The sequence below is a fragment of the Epinephelus lanceolatus genome, chromosome 4 (assembly GCF_041903045.1).
Source record: "Epinephelus lanceolatus isolate andai-2023 chromosome 4, ASM4190304v1, whole genome shotgun sequence".
In the NCBI taxonomy this organism is placed as follows: domain Eukaryota; kingdom Metazoa; phylum Chordata; class Actinopteri; order Perciformes; family Serranidae; genus Epinephelus; species Epinephelus lanceolatus.
In genome coordinates this window covers 24,500,261-24,523,681 of record NC_135737.1, presented here as the reverse complement: position 1 = coordinate 24,523,681, position 23,421 = coordinate 24,500,261, and the positions used below count along the sequence as shown (strand labels likewise).

At 41.0% G+C, this 23,421-nt stretch overlaps 3 protein-coding genes across 3 annotated transcripts in view; all 3 read left to right on the top strand.

The window, feature by feature from the left end:
* ppm1lb (protein phosphatase, Mg2+/Mn2+ dependent, 1Lb) overlaps window positions 1–2,562 on the top strand; it is a 63,442-nt gene extending 60,880 nt beyond the window's left edge. Inside the window, exon 4 of the mRNA XM_033631825.2 lies at window positions 331–2,562. Within this exon, the coding sequence (XP_033487716.2) occupies window positions 331–671 (341 nt within the window). The 3' untranslated portion in view covers window positions 672–2,562. The remainder of the gene's footprint in view (window positions 1–330) is intronic.
* Window positions 2,563–4,375: 1,813 nt separating this feature from the next.
* On the top strand, window positions 4,376–6,728 carry LOC117259414 (ADP-ribosylation factor-like protein 14). Its single transcript, XM_033630735.2, has 2 exons — window positions 4,376–4,860; window positions 5,650–6,728. The coding sequence occupies exons 1-2, from the start codon at window positions 4,546–4,548 to the stop codon at window positions 5,953–5,955; spliced, it is 621 nt and encodes a 206-aa protein (XP_033486626.1). The 5' UTR covers window positions 4,376–4,545; the 3' UTR covers window positions 5,956–6,728.
* A 1,944-nt stretch (window positions 6,729–8,672) lies between these two features.
* On the top strand, window positions 8,673–23,336 carry kpna4 (karyopherin alpha 4 (importin alpha 3)). The gene is made up of 17 exons (XM_033631599.2): window positions 8,673–8,897; window positions 10,734–10,778; window positions 10,925–11,014; window positions 13,609–13,638; window positions 13,724–13,776; window positions 15,407–15,502; window positions 15,823–15,908; window positions 16,801–16,887; window positions 16,977–17,146; window positions 17,695–17,739; window positions 17,920–18,051; window positions 18,210–18,338; window positions 19,051–19,155; window positions 19,246–19,317; window positions 19,516–19,678; window positions 19,783–19,877; window positions 20,977–23,336. The coding sequence occupies exons 1-17, from the start codon at window positions 8,829–8,831 to the stop codon at window positions 21,070–21,072; spliced, it is 1,563 nt and encodes a 520-aa protein (XP_033487490.1). The 5' UTR covers window positions 8,673–8,828; the 3' UTR covers window positions 21,073–23,336.
* Window positions 23,337–23,421: the final 85 nt, after the last annotated feature.

Genomic DNA, 23,421 nt, shown 5'->3' with positions numbered 1-23,421 from the left:
AATTGAAATGTATCCAACATAAACAATTGCGTTCCATGAGCAGGAACGGTGAGCACTGAGTGAAAACATGTCAGTGGCACTGATCCATATTATTATTTGCACTTTGATGTGAACACAGCGGTCTCATAGTTGATGGAAATGGACGGACATTCTGCCAGATGCTTCAAAGGAACAAAAATAATCTTTTGTCTTGCAGTATAATGGCAGTAATGTGGAAAACATGTGTTTCTCTGCTTTTTCCTCTCACCTTTGTGTCCCTCCATCCTCCGCACATCCACCTCTCGCTCTTTGATTCATCACTTTCCAACCATTGCCCTTCTTCCTCCTCAGGTGGCTTCATCAGCTTCAATGGCTCGTGGCGCGTCCAGGGAATCTTGGCCATGTCCCGTTCCCTGGGCGATTACCCCCTGAAGAACCTCAACGTGGTCATTCCCGATCCAGACATCATGTCGTTTGACCTGAACAAGCTGCAGCCAGAGTTCATGATCCTGGCGTCGGACGGCCTGTGGGACACCTTCAGCAACGAGGAGGCGGTTCGCTTCATCAGGGAACGACTGGGTGAGCCTCATTTTGGCGCCAAGAGCATCGTCCTCCAGTCCTTCTACCGTGGTTGCCCTGACAACATCACTGTCATGGTGGTCAAGTTTAAAGGCAAGGCCAGCGAGCAATAGACCACCCATCCACGACACACAGTATCTATGTAAGTAAGAGTAAGATAGGCTTAAGATGAAAGATTTAAAAACTGAGCCCGCAACTTTTTGAGCGAGAACTATTTCTATCACAGATATTTACAGACGTTAGTGCATCAAACCATGCCATCTCCCCCCCCCCCCCCCCCCCACTTTTACTGCTGTAAAAGTGACACTTGTAAGAAAACGTCTTTCATTTAGGCTTAGCCATTTTTGTTCTGATACCGTAATGGAAGCTGGGTCACTGTTATGCAAATAAACAGATTTAGCTTTGTGCAGCTGTGGGTATGCCCATGTGTCTGCACCAATATGTGTGTGTGTGTGTGTGTGTGTGTGTGTGTGTGAAGAAACAGTGATAGATGTCACGTTAACAACCAATTCATTGTCTAGCCAATAATGAGAAATTTAAAATATACAAGCTAGCATGAAGTTTCACTTCCACATTATTTCAAAGGTGATGTCTGTCACTCAAAGTCTATGTGACCACTAATTTTTATATTCTTAGTTTCCTAACTGTGTGTTTCCACAACATTTAATTGTACTGACGTCTACCGGGAGACTGCACTGAATTTTTTTTTTTTAATTTAGTCCTGGATCAAACACACATCACTGGTGCAAACATGAATTTATTCCCTTTACACATGAACAACACAAATGATAATGTGCATACGCCTGTTCAAATCTCATCACTCACATTGTACAGCAATAGAACCAACCACAGTGGTCACACCACATGTGCTGAACGTGGGAATTCTCGATGTAAGAATTTTGTCTTGAATTTTATACGTTTAGATGTTGAATGTCTTAGTTCACTTAAAATGATTGCTGTTAGTTTCTGTACTGATAAAGTCTCATTTCTCTTCTGATTCTCTGATTCTTTAGACTCTAATTTGATCCCCATCTTTTCAGAATCCATGCAACTACTGATAATGTAATAACTGTTGGATAATGCAGCAGGTTGTCAAAGCAAATCTCACTTTAGATGGGTTTAAAATGTAAAACAACTGTTCAAAGCAATACCTTGTGGTGATAACGTAACATTTTACTGTCACTGGAGCTGCTAATTATTATTTTACAAGGTTTGTCACATCAATTGAAAATAAAATAACTATTGATTTAAACTTGTACGGTAATAATTGAGTTATCACGTGAGATTTACAGCCCTTTTAGTAGGCTTCTTTTTTTACATATTGACACGCTATTCCTTTATCTGACTTTTCTTACATTATCATTTCATAAGTGTACATGAAATACACAGCACATGTACTGAAATCGACACCTTATTGTCACAGTGTCATCTGTTAATGCCTTGTCGTCTTCATCCTGATCACACATGACTTTTCCCTGAACTGTAACTGAAAATGTAACAAGCCTTTGAATGAAAACGAGTTATTGTTGCCTTATTTTTTTAACTGTTAATTTCCCGTTATGAAGTCTGCTGCCAAAACTACTTCTCGGGTGTTAATGTAACGCAGTCGATCATGCCATGTACACTGCACGACTTTGGTGTCACACCTTGTTAACTCACATGTAGAATATCATTGTCGTAAGAGATGTCTCCAAGAGACATGGAATTGTAAGATGAATGTACATACTGTCCTCACGTTAGTATCAGCCCTCTACTGTTTATACAGCAATGAAGAAAGCAATGCGCCTGTTCCTGGATTGTTTAACTTCAGAGATATATATCAGATAAAACTGTTTGTGCTTTTTCTGTTCACATTCTTCCTTGATAATGTACCTTACAGAGTGTTTATGTGGCATTTGTACTTGTTTTTGTTGACTTTAATAAACTGTAAAAAAAATTAAATAAAAGAATTCTGAAATTTTAAAATGTAAATCAAAAAGGTAACATTAAAATGATAAATGATCATTTTCTTTGTGCTCGTGTTTTGTTTCTTTTTAGAAAATATAAATACGAAAGTAACTCATACAGATAAAGCAGAGACAACAACACAGACATACAGAAAATAAGAACAGAAAATGCTATGCCAGATAGATTACAGTTTATCCTAGGAAAAGGAGAAATGTCACTAGTGATAGTAAAAATAAGACAACTTGTTTTCCTGTATGCTTTGCAGATTTGCACTTTGGCATCACCCCCCAAATTAACATCTGTATATCAAATAATCCCTGTGTTGAATCTGTGAAGAAAACTTTGTTTTTCCTGCATGCCTCCGCTGGACAAATCATCCAAAAATCCAAGAATTAAAAGTAAAACTTACCTATGCTCTCTTCAAAGCCAGACTCCATTGACAAAAACAGTAATTTTACCTTGCTGGACATGGGGGATGTTGGTCTACTTCTGCCTGGATCAGATGGTTTATTTGTGTCATTGTGTGATTTTGGTGAATCTCAACTAACCATTTAAAACACTAGAGTCACACAGTAACACAAACTGACTAATTGAGGCAGCAGTAGACCAACATCCCCTGTGTTCAACAAGGTAAAACTACTGTTTTTGTCAATGGAGTCTGGCTTGAGAGAGAAATAGTTAGGTTTTACATTTAGTTCAGTTCCCCATCAGAAAAGGCTGTGTGTTTGAGACTTCTCAGCCCTGACTGGAGAAATGAGACTTTGATTATACAGCCGAAGATGTGGGACAAGTGTAAACAGATGTTTTGAGATATTTCTGCTGTTTTTACACGTGGCACCCTTTTACTTTAATTCATTAAGAATTGTCTCTTTTTTTGGATTCTTCATTCACTGTGTAGGGATGCAAGAAAAATGTCTTCTACACGAATTCAACCTAACATGGACCAAATACTTGATACACAAATGGTTATTTGAGGGGTGAAGCATTCCTTTAATATTCCCATTAAGTATTACAAATGCTTGTTCTTTTGCCAGGTTTCTCCACAAAGTGGTCTGTCATGGTTTATTTTTGCAGTCAAAGAGACTAAACAATGGACAGTGACCCTTCAGTTTTTGCAAAGCTTGACTTTAGTCAGCCCATGCCACCTGCTGGGTGATTAGAAGATTACAGCAGTCTGCATTTATTATGATGTAAGGGCTGGGCAATACACCAAGTTTATTTTGCTACTGACGTCATTATTTTCTGCTTATTCCAAGTTGGATGACATTACACTAGTCAATAATTAAATTGTCTGAATCCCACATAATGAGACTGAGAACAGCTACAAAAAAAAACAGAAACAATCCAGAAATGTAATCTATCAATCAGCCTAAAGTCACGATGCAGACTTTTACAGTAATCTTTTTATTGGAAAAATCAAAACAGAATTCAGCCAGCATAAACATTTGGATCATACTATCCATTCCTACTGTGGTACAATATTGTACAACACTTTAATCTATCATGATAATTCAAAATGTGCTAGAGGTTTCCTGAAGTCACATTCAGCCTACATATTGTCAGTCTAAAGATAAAACTACATTTACCCATCTGCCCGGGGCAAGTAATCCTCCAACAAAATGATATCACTTCTACGAGACTTCCAGACAGGAAGAAACCCAATCTTGCCATTAAACCAAACATGGACTTCCTGGTTGCTGCTGTGTATGATGATCTGTAGCAGGTGTGATATGACTCCCCTAACTGTGCTGTGGCAACCAGAGAACTGTATGCAGTTAGTTGCACTGTCACTTTGGCTATAAATAGATTTACTGAAAGCTACGCAGGGGCAAGAGCAATCCCATCACAACAGAAGGGAGGGGTCACTGCCTGTGAGTACATAAGGCATACTGATTGCGGACAGTCTCCATAAGAGACCAGACACACTAAGCCTACAGATAGTCAGTACAAAAGGAGCCACTGGGAGCAGGCACCTAGCTGGACAGAAAGAAGAAGCCATCTTTTTTTCCCATATATAGACACGACCTGCACTTCTAGGACATGGGCATGCATGAATCCAAGCCTCAGCAACAAGCACACGTCCTGATGCTGGGTCTGGACGGAGCAGGAAAGACCACCCTGCTGTACAAACTGAAGTACAACGAGAGCGTGGTGACTGTGCCAACTGTGGGCTTTAATGTGGAGACACTGGAGACAGACAGGAGCAGCCCAGGCCTCACAGTTTGGGATGTCGGGGGCCAGAAGAAGATGAGGCCCCACTGGAAGCATCACTATCCTGATACAGCTGGACTGGTGTTTGTGGTGGACAGCTGGGATCAAAAGCGGCTGGATGAGGCCCGCAAGGAGCTGCGTCGGGTAATTAAATCAGAGAATATTTGATAATTGTTAAGAGTAACCCTTAAAGTCCTGCTCCATCCAAAAATGTGTTTTCCTTATTGTAACTTTACTTGAATGTTTGAGCTTCAGTGTGCAGAATGATGAATGTCCTGAGATTTAATCTTTAATTAATGGCTTATAGCACAATTTAAGCAAATATAAGAACATCAAATTGCTTATGTATTTGTCAACAACTGTAACTGTATCTTTTTAAGTAATTTTAATGAACACTGCACACTGTAGCTGTAATCATATTTAATGATAATGATCACAGACAGGTTTAAAACTGTATATAAATGTGATCAAAACTAAACTAAATCCTAACTGATGGCTCACTTATCTAGATTTAATCAGTTTTGAGCAGGATCTCATGGATGTCATCATCAAGTTTGCTCATTTGCCAGTAGAGTGAAGAAGATTTCTAGTTAACGAAATATTTACTTGATAAATAAATGAATAAATAAATACATTATAACTGTTATACTATCAATCTCCCATTATGTGTTCATGCACCTGGCACGGATGCTCCATAAGAGGAGTTATAATTGTTCACAAACACATTAATTAATGCTAAAAATGTCCTTATCTCTGTTTACAACTATAATCCATAAATTGAGTGTTTATATTATATGGGTTAATGCTTAATAGATGGAGGTTTAACACAACATCCTCATGCAATGGAGCTATTTGTCTGAAATGTTTTACAGTGCTTTAGTGTTTCACACTGCAGCATTTAAAGTGTTTTCATCTGCTTCCCCCACTCACCAGGTCCTGAGGCACGAGTGTCTCAGAGGAGTTCCTCTCGTGATCTTTGCCAACAAACAGGACCTCCACGAAGCTATGAGCATAGAAGCGCTTTGCCTGACACTGTACTTGGAAAAACTGTGCGAGGGAAGGGCCTGGTTCGTCCAGCCCTGTTCAGCCACCACTGGTATGGGACTAGAGGAAGGTTTCAGGAGGATTGCCTATCTGATGAAGACTCCATTTAAACAGACTCAAGAGGACATTAAGGTGAAGATGAGGTCCAAGGGCTTCAGCATCACAGCTTTGAAAAAGTTCTTGCTCTGCCGCTGACGAGGGATGCAAATCTTTATTGGAGATTGATGTGTAGGATTCCTTCTCGCCCGCCTGTGTGAGCCATCAGCAAATGGCCTCTCTGTGGCGTCTATAGGAGCAAATGACAGGAGTTGATAAGAAACGGGATGAGATTAGTTCTTACACTTTTAAGGGTTAGTCTCAGTGGCAAAAAGAATTTTAACTCAATCCTGGTGAAGACAAAATGTCGTTGGACTACTGTGTTAGGCCATGAGGACGCTGCGAGTGATTACAAAGATCATGTTAGGAAAACAAGCTGCTGCGTCACAAGCTGATATGAGCTGTTTGTTAAACATAGTGTCTGAGATGATTCAGTCTGATAGCAAACACACTGTACGGGTAAACTGATTAAAACCTGTGGTTGTTTACTCAAGTCTGTGTGGCTCAAAGTAATGTTGTTTTCCAATTATGCCTTATGTGTTTTTTTAATTGTATTTATTTATTTATATTCACATCTATAAGATGTAAAGACTTCTTTTTACGTGCGTACCATTTCATACAAACTTATTTATTTATCTGGTATGACACTGCTGGTATTGTCACACAATGTGTTAAACTATATAGCCTTGACTGAAACATGCATACATGATATTGATGTTAAATATATTGATATCGTCTACTGTTACATAAAAAAAAAACACATCATGAAAAAACTGTAAAATCTGTCTTGTCATGTTTTAAACATGACATATGTTGTGCTGGCTCAGTGTTGTTTGTTTATTTGTTGCAATGAAATAAAGATATTAAAATGAGTGATGGTTTTATAATATGTTCAATTTCCTGCATGACCAATGCTCAGGATTCATTTTCTCACTATGTCAACCTGCAACACATGTGACTACTATGATTTTTGTTTTATTACTTTCATGAGGGACAAAATCTATGGTGTGTGTTCTGTACAAGAATATCAAAGTTCAGAGAAAGCTAATGCGAGTTTTAGGAATCTGAGTCAGATAAACAAATTAGTATATTCCTACATTTATGTGTTTTCTCTTTGTGTTACAAGGAAACACTGTCCAGGGAAACAAAAAAGGGAGTTATGAATATTGCATAACAATGAAGGCTACCTTATCGGTCAATCTGTAGTTGATTAACTAACCAAAAATCAATTGATAGTGAATTTGGGGCAATTGTCCTTTTTGCCTCATTGGTAAGCTAGCCTTGTTTGTAGTTTATCATACTGAAGGGCTGGGCCATATGAAAAAAAAATCAACTATCACAATATTTTTGACTACAAAACTTAATACTGATATTGTGACAATATTGCAGAGTTTACATAATGAAAGATTTTTAATAAACAGTCATCAGTAATGTGGATATGAGGACTAAGAGGGTAAAGGAAAATAACTGAACAGCAAGAACAGTCTGGTAAGTTCAGCAAATCACATCACGTTACTGTAATGCAGCCTTTAAAACTAAGAGACAACACTTACAATATTATAATATCCAAAAAGATATCTAATCTCATATCATAATATGGACATAATAGGCCCATCCAGGGGCGGATTCTCAGACCATGGGGCTCCTGGGCACAGATATGCAAAAGACCCTCACACCTCTCCTATTTAGAGCAAGATACACACACACTTTATAGTTGTTTAAACTCTTTTTGTGTCTCTTTAAAGTTATTTTGTGTCTCTTTGAGGCCATTTTTTGGTCATTTTGTTGGTCTCATTATGATTGTTTTGCATTTTTTTGTAATTATTTTTGTCTCTCTTTGCAGTTCCTTTGCATCTCTTTGTGGTAAATTTGATTCTCTGTTAATATGAGTGACATTTCAGCCTGTTCTCATTCCCAAGTTGCAGAATACTGTCGCTTTGTCTGTGATTTCGGCAGCATGATATGCCACCAGGTGGCGTCTGTTTGTAATGCAACTGGACCTAACCTTTTGTGGAGTTATGACACGCTGCGGCTAGCCAGATGGCACCTGTTGCAGCCATATGAAACATTGACGGTGTCAGGTTGAAACGGTAACAACATAATATAAGGAGCTGGAAAATCCAGATAGGGCGGGAGGGAGGGGTAGTGGATGGGTCCAACAAACTGAACTTTCACCAGGGAGCGCATTGTTCCTCTCTAACCATGTGCTTTTGTTGATATCTTGGTGTTGGTAGCGGTGACAGCAGACGCAGGAGGATACCTGTGTATAGTATGTAGATGTGAAAAGCCACTGACAAAGTGACAATATGCGACAACCTGACGATGAGATGACAGATGAGAACATGTTGGACATTTATCAGGTGAGAGTCAGGGGGGCCACCCTTACACTTTAGGCCCCAGGGCCTGTGCCCATGGGTGTATTGATATATTGCCCAGCCCTGTATTGATAGGTTACTTTACAATAAAAAAAAAACTGCATAATTTTTTAAAACATATTTTATATATAAAAAAATCTTAATTCGCAAAGTACCTACAGCTGTACAATAAATACAAGTAAAATAGAGAAGTAGTGGCATAAAAATGTAAAATGCAAAATACTCAAAATTGTACCGTATTGACTGTAATTGATGCACCTATTTCTACAAGTGTATATACACGCATATAAATATATATATACTGCATGTTAATTGTCATTGAATATAATGATAAAGCATGAGTTTGTATCTTGTTATGTGGCGCGCCCTGCAGATTGATGTTAACAGTGAAACCAATGAGAGTGGAGGGGATTTCCCCACCCTTCCTCTACGCCAGAGCGAGGCTGCCCTCCACCACCGGCAATCCCAGTATGCACCGCGGACAGAGCAGCAAAAAATAGTCCGTTAACGAAAGGCTGAGAAAAGGGAACTAGAAAAGGGTAGCTCACCAGCTAAATCCACGAGTTAACTGTATTTAACGTAACCAGAACCGCTAACATGGCTGACAACGAGAAACTGGACAACCAGCGTCTGAAGAATTTCAAGAATAAGGGCCGTGATTTGGAGGTAAAAGTTATGCAGATCGGTGTCGAGGATCTCCTCTTTTCCTCGGCGCCGCCGCCGCTCTGTTCACGGCCAGCTTCGCCTCCTGGCTTCCTTGTGACGTCGTTTCTAATTTCCAACATCGGGAACTTTTTACCCAAAGCCTCGACCAGGGCCTTCGCGGACCATTAGTTAAACACCGCTGGCCTTGGTCGGGCGATTTCCCTCTGCGTTTCACCGGTTTCGCTTTAAAACGAGACCGCGTTGGTTATAAAACATGTAGAAAAGCTAGTCAGAGTTCATCGCCTCCGCTGGATGTGCTCTGCTAGCTTGATGCTAGCCAGGCCCACGGGGGACACGCTAGCTTAACTGAGGCATATCGTCCACCGGAGCGGTTTATGTCGATATGTTAGCCTGGGAAAACGTTTAATGATTGTCTAAAAGTACATATAGTTGACCTTGAGGTTGTCTTGAGGAAATATGTGCCTGATTGGCAAGCTAGCACAGCGGCAGATTAACGTTATTTTGATACTGCAGTTAGCTAACCTGCGTGCTAGCTCGCCTGCTAGCCACCGTGAAGCTCAGTGGTTGGGCTTGGTGGTGCTGGTGGCTGCAGTTCCACCCATCCCCCGTCTTTATCGCCAAAAACAATGGCGGAAACCAGTTAGCCTCTTAGCTGACCAGTTACCTGGTTATTTTAAACCGTGGCGTGGTGTTAAAAAAATATTCCGTGGTTTACCAACGTCACACATGCTTGGCAAACAAGGTTAAAGGCGACCAGCTAGTTAACACGATCACATGACTGATAGATCAAAGCTACACGTTAGCTAACGATGGATCTATAGATTCAGATCATTTACAGTCAGTTCAGTACCATGCTTCGTTAATGTTAGCAGGGGATGTTGTTGTCAGGCGGGCTCACTTCAGATGTATATGAGAAGGATATAGTCACACATTCTGTTTGACAAGTTGTTTCTGATGCGACCAAGGCCACTAGACATGAGATGCATCGTCTGCCAACCTTTTAACTTTAGCTATCATCACCAAGGTGGATGGCTGTCAGTGGTGGACATAAGCATTACAGACAAACATCTCATCTATTCGCTCATAGTAACGTGAGCTTTAACATATACCTTATGCTCAGCTGCCAGTTTATTAGGTACAGAGCAAAAACTAGTGTGATCTAATACAGCATTCCTGCAGTAAATCCTGTCTGCACTAAGGATATCACAGTCATTGTTAAAACTGTTTTGAAGAGGTGCTGATTCAACTTCATGGTCATTTCAGAGGCTGTAGTTGTGATGCTGTTGAATTGTATTACAATCTAAAAAGAATCTGCATAAACTACTGCCAAATAAAGGCCACAAATCAGAGCCAGCACCTCTCTAAAACAGTTTCCTCAATCAAAAAACAAACATTATAACCTTCATGAAGGTCTTACAGCAGGACTGCAGTAGTTTTTGCTGGATGTGCCTAATAAATTGGCAGCAGAGTGCATCTCATCATTGTAACAGTTGTTTTTTTAATGGAAAAAAGCATGAATAAAAATGGTATATATCAAAGAATACGGGGGTTATCTGTCTTGTTAAGGCACATAAAATGGCCTAGCTGTAACTTAAGCTGAGTCATATTCGGTCATCATGCTCATGTTAAATGTGTTTGGGTGCTGTCATACGCAGAGTGTGGGCTGTTGACTTAATGCTCCAGGTATGACTGATACTGCAGATCAGCTCTGGTCGCATAAACGAGATCCTGATCTGAGACTGTGCCCAAATTTAATTTTGTAGCTTGTGTCACCCTCTTGGGCTAATATGTTAATGTTCCTAGTTGTGTAATGTTAATGTGCTGTCTCACCAACAGACTATGAGAAGACAGAGGACTGAGGTAGTGGTGGAACTCAGAAAGGTAAGTACATTTGTATTATATTGTGCCACCTACTACAACTAAGACTCAAGACATTATATCTGCAGTACTAAAAGATACAGAGTTTTCCTTGTTATCATCGTGCATTTCTTCTGCATGAAGTGGTATTTCTGTTCCCTCCACCACAGAACAAAAGAGATGAGCACCTTCTGAAGAGGAGAAATGTGCCCCATGAAGACATCTGCGAGGACTCTGATGTCGACGGAGACTTCAGATCGGTACGGTTGTGCACCCTCTGCTCAAACTGTGTCTGCTGCCACCAGAAAATCAAATACACATATTTTTAGGTTTTGTGATGCAAGGGCAGAGAATTGTATAGCTGCTGTGAGGTACTGCTGAGTACTGGGAATGACAGCTTGGCATAATGTTAGTCTAAAGGGTTTTTGTTTTGGGTTCATCTCACTGGTCAAACACTCTAGAGGTTTGGGACATGCTGACATTTTGTCTCTGTGATGCTTCCTCCTTGGCTCCTCTTGCTCAATGTCAGTCGGGTGGGGCAGGAGTGTAGGCAAACGTGCAGTCTGTCTTTCTCTGTGCTGCTTGGTGTCTCATGGGATATTTTTTTCCATATATCTACTGCACACTTCTGAGGCACTTGTTATATATAATACGCTAACAACGTCACAAAAAATAGATCAAGAACCCCACCATCACTGAGGGGCTCCACGTTTGACAGTATTACTGGATAAAAAAAGGCCACTCAGCAGTTCAGAAATTCAATCACAGTAACTGCCTAGTGGTATTGAGAGGGTTGACTCCAAACGGGCTGCTTAGCAATATATCAACAATGACATGCTGCTCTGACTCACTGCAAGACATTAGAAAGGCTTCTGTGGAAAAGTGTGCTGGCCAATCTAGTTTAAATACTTAACAACCAGTGACCGCTGTGTGAATGTTTTCAGTCGGTCTAAAATAACACACGGATTGTGCCTTTAGGACATTTGCTTTTTTGTTTTGTATTTGTTAGTTTCCTATTTGTGCTTAGCTCTTTCGCAATGAAAAGTGTGGGCATACTTAGCTTGTTAGATTCACCAAAATCCTCACTTTCCCTCAGCTTTTTTATTTTTTATTTTTCTGCTATTGTCAGCGTCGCTGTCACCACTATTTTAGTATCCCTAGGTTACACTTGTCTCATGCATATTTTGTATGAAGGGCTGTGTTAGAATGACATGTTTTGTATTTGAGGGTGCACAGGCAATCAGCTGCAACTGCTGGCTCTCAGAGGCGTCTGCCAACTTTATTTAAAGCTGTAGTTGGTAACTTTTATATTAAAGACAAACTTTTCTCATATTTGCTGAAACTGTCTCTGCATTCATACAGCACTTAACATGACAGACAATATGTGAGAAAGAAAAATCATATTTCCCTGCCTTCTCTGTTGCCTTGTAGCGCTTTTAATGGCCTTACCACACATGAACAGAAACAAAGAACTAGAGCCGAGGAGTCCCTAATACAGCTGTCAATCACTGCTTGTGAACTGCTGTCAAACTGTCAGCTGGCAGTGCTGATCAAAAATGAATCCAGATTATGTTACTACGTTGCCCATTTCTCACCTCCAGATGTTTTCAGATACATTTTTCAGTGCACAGTTTGGCTGTAAAGTGAGAACGTTGGTTAGGACTCTTGGGGGTTGCTTTCAATATGGTGGCCGGGTCACAACCTGATTTTACAGCTAAACAGTACACTAAAATATGTTTCTGAGAACATTTGATGTGAGAAATGGGTAATGCAGTAACGGAGACTGTGAACTGTTGTCAAACCAGGCAGTGCTGATCAAATATGAGTAAAAATTCTGCTGCTGCATTGCCTATTTCTCACCTCAGATATTTTCTGAAACATATTTCAGTGTACAGTTTGGCTGTATAATGAGAATGTTGGTCCAGTTGGTGGCTGACTATTTTCAACATGGCAGCCAGGTCACAAACTCTCATTCATTTTACAGCTAAACAGTACACTAAAATATGTTTCTGAAAACACTCAATGCGAGAAAAAGGCAACGCATTGCCAGAGTCTTGATTCATATTTGATTGGAGCTGCATAGTTTGACAGTTTGTCTGCAGTTTGTGAGCAGTGTACATGACTGACAGCTGCATTAGCAGCTTCTCGGCTCTAATTGGTAGTTTTTGGTGAGCTGGGTGGATTCTACCAAATCCCATATGAAGCAGTAAGAAGGGGAGGAAGGATCTGTCACATTTCAGAATAAAGTGACACTTTCCTCAAATATGTCACAAAGTTGGTTTTATGAAATGTTACCAACTGTAGCTGTAATAAAACACCAGTCATGGTCAGAGCTTGATTAAGACAGTAAGACAGACTCTACACCACAGCCCACACTGGGCCCTGAACTCCCTGCAGAGGGCATCAGGTGAGCTTGCCAGTTGGCAACTTACCGTGTTGAATGCTGGCCCGCACGTCCAGCCTGCTGACTGTTGCACCACAGCACTACATTGGTGCAAGTGAGAATGTAAGTCTCTGCATTGTCCTGGTGGCATTTCCCAGTCATGAGCCTCCCCTCACTGTTCTCGGCGGTGCTTTCGTTGCTTTCCTTCCTGCATGTCAACTTCACATACAAAAGCAATTTTGGGGAAGGCTCTGCCAGGATATGCACTCTTCAGGGTATTCAGATGGCTTTTGTCTGGTGGACGCTGCTGTGTGCAACAGAATTGACTATTTCTAGCCTAACCAGTGATTTTGAAATGTACCTGTTACTGATCATAGTGTAACTCCTGATATCACAAACTGTACTCGTTACAAGTGTGTGTCAAAGCACAATTCCTGACTCATGACTCTCCATAATGTTTCATTTTTTTAGCAAAACACCTCTCTTGAAGCAATAGTACAAGTAAGTGGGATGTTTTTTTCATCTCTGTCATTTATCCCCAGTGTATATTATGCATCAGATTTTTAACTTTAACTTTGCATTGTAGAATGCCACCAGTGATAATCAGGGTGTTCAGCTGACTGCTGTTCAGGCTGCCAGGTAGGAAAACACACCCTCACACTCTTGGACTCTACCCATTATCCCTTCAATAAACACCACATCATTAAGTATTTATTTAGTATTAATTAGTATTTATTTATTTTAGTAGTTTATTGCCTCTGTATTAACAACAGTGTCACATTTTTCATGTTGTTATATTGATTTTCACAGTTAAAGCAAAGTGGATCGACTACAGGATTTTAGTGAATACAAAAGAAGTGCTTCTACTGAGTCTGTTTGTTGAGTGCGATCTTACAAGCAGTCTGTATAATCCAAAATAAACTGAACTACACATGTGACGGTGACCTAAATGAATTAGTGAAATCGGACATGTCTTAAAATTAAAACCCCAGATGGAAGTTAACTTCACCATGGTTCCCTCGCCAAAATCCAGTGGGAATTTTCCATTGGATTATGGCAACAATTAAGCTCTGTGGCAAACAAAAGCTAATGATGTTACATGTTTTGTTTAGCACTATAATTCACTTTTATGATTTTTGAAGCATAAATGCAAGCGCCAAAAGTAAAAAGCTAACATTAGGCTATAAATGAACTTCACCACAATCACATGACGCAAACATCTCCACCACAACAAGGCTCCAAAGCCATGTCAGTGTGATGGAACTCTGTAGTGTCACCCAGCAGCTTGTTAGCAACTGTCTTGTTTTTTTTAAGACGCGTACAAGCTTCAAAATTCTCAAGGGGAGTATTTACGGATGCATTTTATGCTACAGAACAAAAGGTGAAAGTCTCATGATCTTGTGCTAACCCACAGACCTTACTTCAGGCATCTAACTAAAAATGATTTTGAGACAAGGGACCCGAAAGTGCTGAAATGCAAACTCATTTCTGGGTTTTAGGACTCATTCCTGCACTGCCCTAGTAATTCATTGATATGTGAATATAGGTAATATTGCGGTGCATCAGTATCAACTCAAGGCTGTCATGATTATCCCATTACCACTCAAACCTATTTTTCACTATGAATAAACTATATGGATGCTGTATAATGTTAAAGTAGTAGTTTGAGTGTAGTACAGATTCACATCTGGTTCATCTGGTATTCGTGAGCCTGAGATTCTGCACCAGTACAATAATACTTTGTCTTAAGAGGTTCTCTGACTAAAATTGATAGCCTCTTGCAAAATACGTCTCCAGTGTTGAAATTTCAGGGGCTGAATGTTTTTCCAGCTCGGTTAGACAGCGGTGATTTACAGTAAGTCAGCCCCGTCTGATTAATGGACGTTGTAAATGGCACTGCAGCTCGGTAGTGCAGCCCTCCTCAAGTCCGGTCAAGTGCAGCACAAGGTGGCTGAATTCATGAAACATGTTTCTGGATTAATTTTGTTTGTTTGTCTTTAGTTCTTAATGCCATTGAAGTCTACTCTGCAGCTTTATCTTGACTCTGAAGATGTCTTCACATGTTACCTGATGTTGATGTTAGGTCATGTTCAGGGTGAAGTCTAGTGTCATAACACTAATGAGGACTGTGTCTGACTTACATTGTGTAGACACATTCTTTAGCTGTTTCTCTGTGTGTGTCATTGGTTCGTCTTCTTGGTGTGTGTCAGCAAAGCTATGTGAGCCGAGTGAATGAGTAATGGTCATCTTTGTCCCTTTGTTTTTGTAGGAAGTTGTTGTCCAGTGACCGTAACCCTCCCATAGATGACTTGATTAAGTCTGGGATCCTTCCTATACTGGTTCACTGCCTGGACAGAGATGACAAGTAAGCAGGCTGTAATTCTGTTTGTCTGCATGTAGCAGTGCATCACGCTTTTTTTTCCATGTGTGATAATTATAGTACGAGCTAGCCCTTTTTCCCCAATCATGTTGAGTTTATGTACACTTCAAAGTTATGCTAATGAGCAAACCAGGTTTAGCCCAGCCTACATCTGTAGCGGTTATGTAAATGTGTTCTAGTTTTCACCTTCCAGGAATGGCAGAAATATAAATGACTCATGATTAGCATGCTCTCACTGTTTGACACCGCTGCCCAGTCACACTCACTTTAACCGTGGCCCTCATCCATCTCTCACCTCCTGACAGTCCATCTCTCCAGTTTGAGGCAGCCTGGGCTCTAACCAACATAGCGTCTGGTACCTCAGAGCAGACCCAAGCCGTGGTCCAGTCCAGTAAGTCCCACACACACACACTGCTATTTCCTCTTTGTCTTGATTATAGCTTAATCTCTTTTCTTTTTGATGCATCTTTGTGATCATCAGCTTGTTTTATGACAGATTTTGAACGCTCCACTAACTGTTGATAAACCTGTAGTATTATTTCATCACTTAGTAAACCACAGTTCACATTTACATCACCTTGGCAGCTGATGCAGTTTGCAACAAGGTGAAAGAACCCCAGAAATGCACAACTGCACACAAGAAATGTGTCTGTAGCACATACATCAATATTTACCTGCATTATTTGTCACTAGTACTTTTTGTCAATTTTGCTCAGCAACTAAAATATGAAATTAAGTCTTACTGTGGATGTAAAGTCCAAAAATTACTATAAAGAATTGCACTGCGTGGCCATCTTGATATTTGTTTGCCGCATGAATGTACTGTGCTCATTCAGAGGTGGTGATTGGTCCCTTTAAATGGTAGTACTTTAAGCAAGCTTTACCATAAGGGAGCTGAAACTGAAACACTTAAATCAGCAAACTTAAGGATTATTTATCTTGACAACACATAACATCACATTCTATGTTTACTTAGGCAGGCTTACGCAGAGGACATGCTTTGGAACTTTGCTTTTCAGTCGATGCACCAAAAATAATGTGACAGTTAGCCACTTTGTTAGCATGCAGGTCGCAATAACGTTATAATGGTATAATCGCTAGAAAAAAAAGAATACTTTGTAAGGCCGCTAAGCTGTTGCTTACAGTTTTCCATGATTTGCCTATCTCTTACTAGAGCTGTTAAAAAAATTCTGTGAGGATCATGTTGTACCTGAATTGAAGCAACACATCTGATTGTGAAATGCCCTTTATGTGATTGACACCTGTCTGTGTCCTTTGTGCAGATGCTGTGCCGCTGTTCCTGAGGCTCCTTCACTCTCCTCACCAGAATGTGTGCGAACAGGCGGTCTGGGCCCTGGGCAACATCATAGGTGAGTCGCTGTTGGTGTGTTTGAAACAAAAACAGTCAGTCCCGAGATGACATGCGCTCCAACTGGGTGTACATGTGTGTTCTACCCAGGTGATGGCCCTCAGTGCAGAGACTATGTGATCGGCCTGGGTGTGGTGAAGCCCCTGCTCTCTTTCATCAGTCCCTCCATCCCTATCACCTTCCTCCGCAACGTCACCTGGGTCATGGTCAATCTGTGCCGCCACAAGGACCCTCCACCACCCATGGAGACGATCCAGGAGGTGAGTACTTGTGTTAGACTTAGAGATCGAGAACAAGGGAGATGTTCGTGTAGATTTTTGAGTAACATGGGGGTCAAGGAAAGGCAGTATTTCAGTGTTTAATCAGTCATGTAGTCTTCTTTAGTTTATACATATTAGGAAGCAAGATGTCCATAATCATAAATGCCAATATTTCTCAAGATCACGCGTCCTTTTTATTTCAAAGCCACGATCAGAAGAGGGGATGCTACATACGGTCTAAAGCTTACAGCTGGAATATTTTATGAAAATAGGGAAAACAGCTCCATATCATTGAGGTCAGGTCAGAAGAGGCTCCTTCACTGTTCTACCTAAACTGGATAAATGAGGTCAAATTTACTTTGTTGTTTATGTTCTGAAGTGAATTACAGTGTAGCAGGTATTGCAGAGTACAGGATCATGCTGTCATGTCAACTATTAGCCTATTACAGCCTGTACAGATCGCGTGGTAAACCTGTTGATGTTTTTGTTTTAATGTTTTCCACCTAATGATCCCTCCTGTCTTTTCCTCTATTCGAATTTTTCCTCAGATCCTGCCAGCTCTCTGCGTGCTGATCCACCACACTGATGTCAGTGTAAGTAGAGTAGATGTTTTTCCCAGAGTTTTTAAGCAGGCTGGTGTGACTTGGCTTCACACTCTCAACTATTAGCAGAGCTCTATCCCCACAAAATGAGTCCCTGTTATATTAAAACTGTTCTAAAAAAAGGGTGGAGAATGAAATTCATTAGTTTGTTTTGCTCTTTGCTTCCTCCAGATCTTGGTAGACACAGTGTGGGCTCTGTCTTATCTGACGGACGCTGGAAACGAGCAGATCCAAATGGTCATCGACTCTGGCATCGTCCCACATCTGGTACCTCTGCTCAGTCACCAGGAGGTCAAAGTTCAGGTATGAAGAGACACCAGGCATGGCACTGATTATGCTCAGGATTAGATTAATTAAACTTCAGGCATGGACATTAGAGATGAGATTGATTATACGTGGGATCAAATTAATAAATTGTATCATCATTATTAAACAATGTTGCACTTCCTCTCCACATCCAGACTGCTGCCCTGAGAGCTGTTGGGAACATAGTGACTGGCACAGATGAACAGACCCAGGTGGTGCTCAACTGTGATGCTCTCAGCCACTTCCCTGCACTCCTCACACACCCGAAGGAGAAAATCAATAAGGTAATGCATCCTCCATCTTCCTTCTCACCCTACACACGTACATGCCCTCTGTTTGCTGCAACACGTGTCGCCTGGAAGTGATGAAATCTGAGACTTGGTGCTTGTATGAATGCTGTGTGAAAGGTATAGATGGGACAGATAGCTGTAGGGATTCGCAACGTGGAGGATCGCGAGGAGCAAGAAGACGAAGAGGATCTCAGTGGGGAGCTGGTTGTAGTTAGTTGGACAGATTTGGGGGGTTGGGGGAGGAGGGTTGTCTGTGTGCATGTGATTGAACGTGTGATACCGTGGGTTGGTGGCCAGAGGGTGCTGAAGACCACGTGTCTCTGCTGATATCGGAGTGCATCTGAGACCAGTCACTTAAAAATGAGGCCCACTTTGTGACTTGGACGATGATTAGAGCCTCAAAAATCGCCCTTGCCCCACCCACAGCACTCTGTCTCAACCAGAGGTCAAACACTCAGTGTGGACATCTGGATTCTGATCCAGTTAAGATACAAAAACTCATACTTACAAGTGTTTTAGCCCTTGGGAAGAGGGATGGACGGTCTGTCATGTTTCATTAATAATCAGAGTTCTCTTTAGTTTAAAATGTGACTCAGTGAAATCACTGAGCTGCTTTGTTTAGGATAAAACCTGTGTACACTTACATCTCCATGTCTCGCCTTCCCACAGTAGAAAACTGACTGTATTTGTGCTTCTTGTCCTGTAGGAGGCAGTGTGGTTCCTGTCCAACATCACAGCAGGCAACCAGCAGCAGGTGCAGGCTGTCATTGACGCCAAGCTAGTTCCCATGATCATTCACCTGCTTGACAAGGTGTGTATCCGTCTGTCTGAATAAGCTGTGACGTACAAGTGGATCATGTATGGATAAATATGTGTCGCTCACTTTGGATGCATTTTTTAGGGTGACTTTGGCACTCAGAAGGAAGCAGCCTGGGCCATCAGCAACCTGACAATAAGTGGGAGAAAAGATCAGGTAAGAATCATGTATTCCCCAAAATAATTTGCCAGCCGTGGGCTTAAACTCACCTGCCCATCACTCACCAAGCAACTGTTGCAATTTGATTTTATGTACAAAATCAAATGTATCTTACAAATTAAATTAAGTCATAAAAGCAAAAACTGAATGATGATAAACAGATGTTTTTTCCCTTGTTGTCTCTGCTGCCTACAGGTGGCACACCTGATCGAGAAGCAGGTGATCCCTCCATTTTGCAACCTGCTAACAGTGAAGGATGCCCAGGTCGTGCAGGTTGTTCTCGATGGCCTCAGCAATATCCTCAAGATGGCTGATGATGAGGCTGAAACAATTGCTAACCTTATTGAGGAATGTGGTGGTAAGTCCCGCTCGTACCTTCAAGGTTTTATGTTTATGTTCATTAATATTAGGTATTCATGTGTGATTTGAATGGTGTTAAATTAGTTATTTTTTATTCCTCAGGTTTGGAAAAAGTGGAGCAACTGCAGAATCACGAAAATGAAGATATCTACAAATTGGCATATGAAATTATTGATCAGTTCTTCTCATCTGATGATGTAAGTTACAAGAAAATGCACCCTCCCCCCCCCCCCCCCCCTTTTCAAAGTTGATTTCATTACTACAGTTTGAAGTACGTGTCAAGCAGAGTCCTGCACTGGTCTGATTATCAAGACTGAACCAGAAATACTGCATCTGCCCGCCACTCGCACACATGACAAGTTAGTTCCCCGTCCGACCAGACCCACCAACACAAGATCTGCAAATCCTAAAACCATGCACTGTTCGAATAATTATGTTAGGCAGCATGTTGTTAGTGATGTAAAATTTAGAAAATACAATTTAAATAAATTGTATTAAATGTGTTTTTTGCTTATTCCGGTCTCATCCTCTGTTTGGAGGTTAAGGAGCTCCAGGACCACATTGTTTTCCTAATTTGCGTTTTTTGTCTGCTGGTCTTCTTCTTTGAGTTAGCTGCTAACGGCTTCTAGCTACTTTTTAATCTCCCGCAGTGGGTCACACACACATAACACATCGACAGAATGTCACAGCCCATCCTGCTGGTTTTTCGTTTTACACAGATTATACAGGCTACTACCTGCGCTGCTGGTTTAAAGGCAGGACAACACTGTCACATTTTATAAAGATCAGTGAAACAGAATAACTGCATGAAATTCTTGACTTGAGCAAGCAGTGTAAAAGGGGTGCAAGTCGCTAAATTAAATCCTTATTATTCTAATTTTAACCTGGGATCCAACCCATATGTGTTTTGTTTTTTTTTTTCACGCAGAAACAAACCCGAAAATAATATTAAGACCAAATGCCACCCACAAATCACCTTTTTGGTGGGTTAGCTGCAGGGACCCGTCCTGATGGAGGACTCTGGTGGAGTCCAGTGGTGCTTTTCAGTAGTGTTGCTGTGTTGTTAAGTTGAAGGCTCAGGTTGATATCACACTTGAGCATTTCAGTACCATCGCATTGAAGTTATGGACGAAACATGTTGAGGATAACTCACAAGTTAAAGGTGGCATTTGGTATTTGACTTTTGTAATGCAGAAAGTTGCCTCATAATGCAGTGAACACCTCTGGTGATTGATCTACTGTCATGTCTGCTGTACATTGTTTTAACACCGTTTGTCTTGTTGTCTTTTCATTCAGATTGATGAAGACACCAGCCTGATTCCAGAGGCCATCCAAGGTGGAACTTATGGCTTTAACTCAGCCAACGTGCCAGCCGAGGGATTCCAGTTCTAGACGGCATCTGGGGTATTCTGGAGTTTTGTTCACGATGCAGCACTCTGTTCAACATAAAAAAATTAGGAGAGAAAGAGCGAGAGAGAGCGAGAGTGTGAGAAATTTGATCCATTGTGCTTGGCTCGTGGGATCCATGGCTGCATCTTATCTGAGAGAAAAATGTGTGGATTTCATTTGGCATTCCAGGGGAACCAGCCCAAATGAAGTTTGAGATGGCGAGTGGGTGCGAGTGAGAATGAGTGGCTACATGTTGCAAAAAAAGCAAAACATCTACATCGAATGCGTTGAGAGACATGCCGACATAACTTCTGTGTTATTGGAGCTGTCGCCTTCGGAAAACTACTTCAAACGACAACAAAAAAACTCGATGTCTGCCCGGGGAGAACCAAGGACATCCAAAAAATATGAAATCAAGAGATCTTGAAATATTACAATACAACAAAATGCAGAGATGAATATAACTTTAATTATGAACTGAGATGAACCACGAACCATCACAATTCTGCGGTCCTCCGACTCGAGAGGGCGCCACCCTCAATGTGCCCCTCCCCCAATCGGCCACGCTATCAGACATGTGTGTGAATGGACCCATTGTGTATGAATGGCTGGACTCAGTGCTGAGGAGCCAGGTTCATCTCCTCCAACGAGACGCCCCGATAGGGCACTATCCTCTCCCCCTGGTGGGCGGGGCCAGGAGTCCGGCTGCGCGTGTCGCATGTGCGAGAGAATGGACGGATGAGTTGTTGTGTGATTGGCTGCGTGCGTGACTGGGAGTATGCAAGTCTGGGTGAGAACGCATGCAGAGACGGGAAAAAAAAAAATACAAATACAACATCTGAAGAGAAACAAAATTGCAACAAAGAGGTCAGCAAAGGTTTCAGGAAAAGAAATTCTGCCTTTGAAAGAGAGGCTGATCTGCAAATCCCTGAAAGGAAGAACTTTGGATATGAAAAAAAAGGCATCGTCATCACAAGGATTTTTTTTTTTTTTTTTTTTTTGTTTTGAATTATTGTTAAGTTAGTATTAATTGACACTGGACAATGCTATTGGCAGGTGTGGAGCAAAAGTGCATTGTATTAAGATGCATTTGGTGGCTTTTGGGCTTTTCTTTTTGCCTCCAGTGTGTTCCTTTTTATGATATTTTTTATTTTCAGCTTTTAGTTTCATTGCTTCTGTAAAGGTGATTGACGACGATCGTATTCCACCCTCACACCAGAACCCTAACCTACGCACCAGACATGGGCTTGATGCTGTGAAATTCTGACACCATCACTATAGTCAACCAAATGACCTGTTCCCCTTGTGACACTTAATTCTTTTTTTCCTTCAATTTACAGCAAAATCACTGCTTTGCAGTATTGTTGCCATATAGCTTTGACTTATCACCAAGGGAGAAGAGAACAACGGCCATTTCACGTAGGATTGTGAATCATAACCTTTGCATGTACTAAACTATAGCACAGTTATTTTTTAGGATATTTTAGTTTCCTTAGGCTGTGGATACAGTGTAATTTTCATTTTAAGTAAAACTGTGCTTAAATGTTACATGTTTCCCCTTCCCTAACCCCTCACTAGTGTCCGATTTGCTAAATAATCTATGGTTTTGCACATGTACTGCAAAGTGAGGCCTGAAGTCTTTCTGAAGGTGTGTTGGGCGGTTTCATAGGTTTTGACCTGCCAACAACCTCCACAATATGCATCACTGAACCACAATCTTTGTTGTCTTTCTAGAGTAATCCAATGATGCTTTTTAGTGATACTTGAGAAAATAATGACTTTATTTCAGGAGCAGCAGTAATAAAATCTGCTAATGTATCTCAGCTAGACTAAGATGGGATTTAGCCTCGCTTTTCTCAAGGTCAAAGGGTGTCCCACATGTCAGACTGGAGTTGTCCTAAGTGGGTTCTCCTGAATAACAAATAAACCCATGAACAAGTTTGCTGTACATTTAGTACCTTGCAGAGTCCTTAGCCCCATACTCCTCTTTCCTCTTATACCAGCTAGGTGTACAAGCTTACCCTTTTCCATTTTTTGTGTTAACTTCAAACACTGTAGTAAATGATTACACATTGTGCTCATAAACCTTTTGTTGAACATAGGGGTATTTTTTTGCAGCATTCCTTGTTAGCAAACATGTGGTTTCAAATCTAAAATTATGACGTGGAAGGTTAAAAAAAGGTGGTTTGCCCAAAAACCTTTTTTTTGGGGAGATAGGCTACAATATAGGTTGTCTTGGAGAAAATAAATAGTGAAACCCAAATCGAGAGATTGTGTGTGTGTGTGGTCTGTCGTGAAGAAGTGGTGTGATTAATCCCTCTGCATTTATTTTCTTTTTGGACTTTTTAAAAT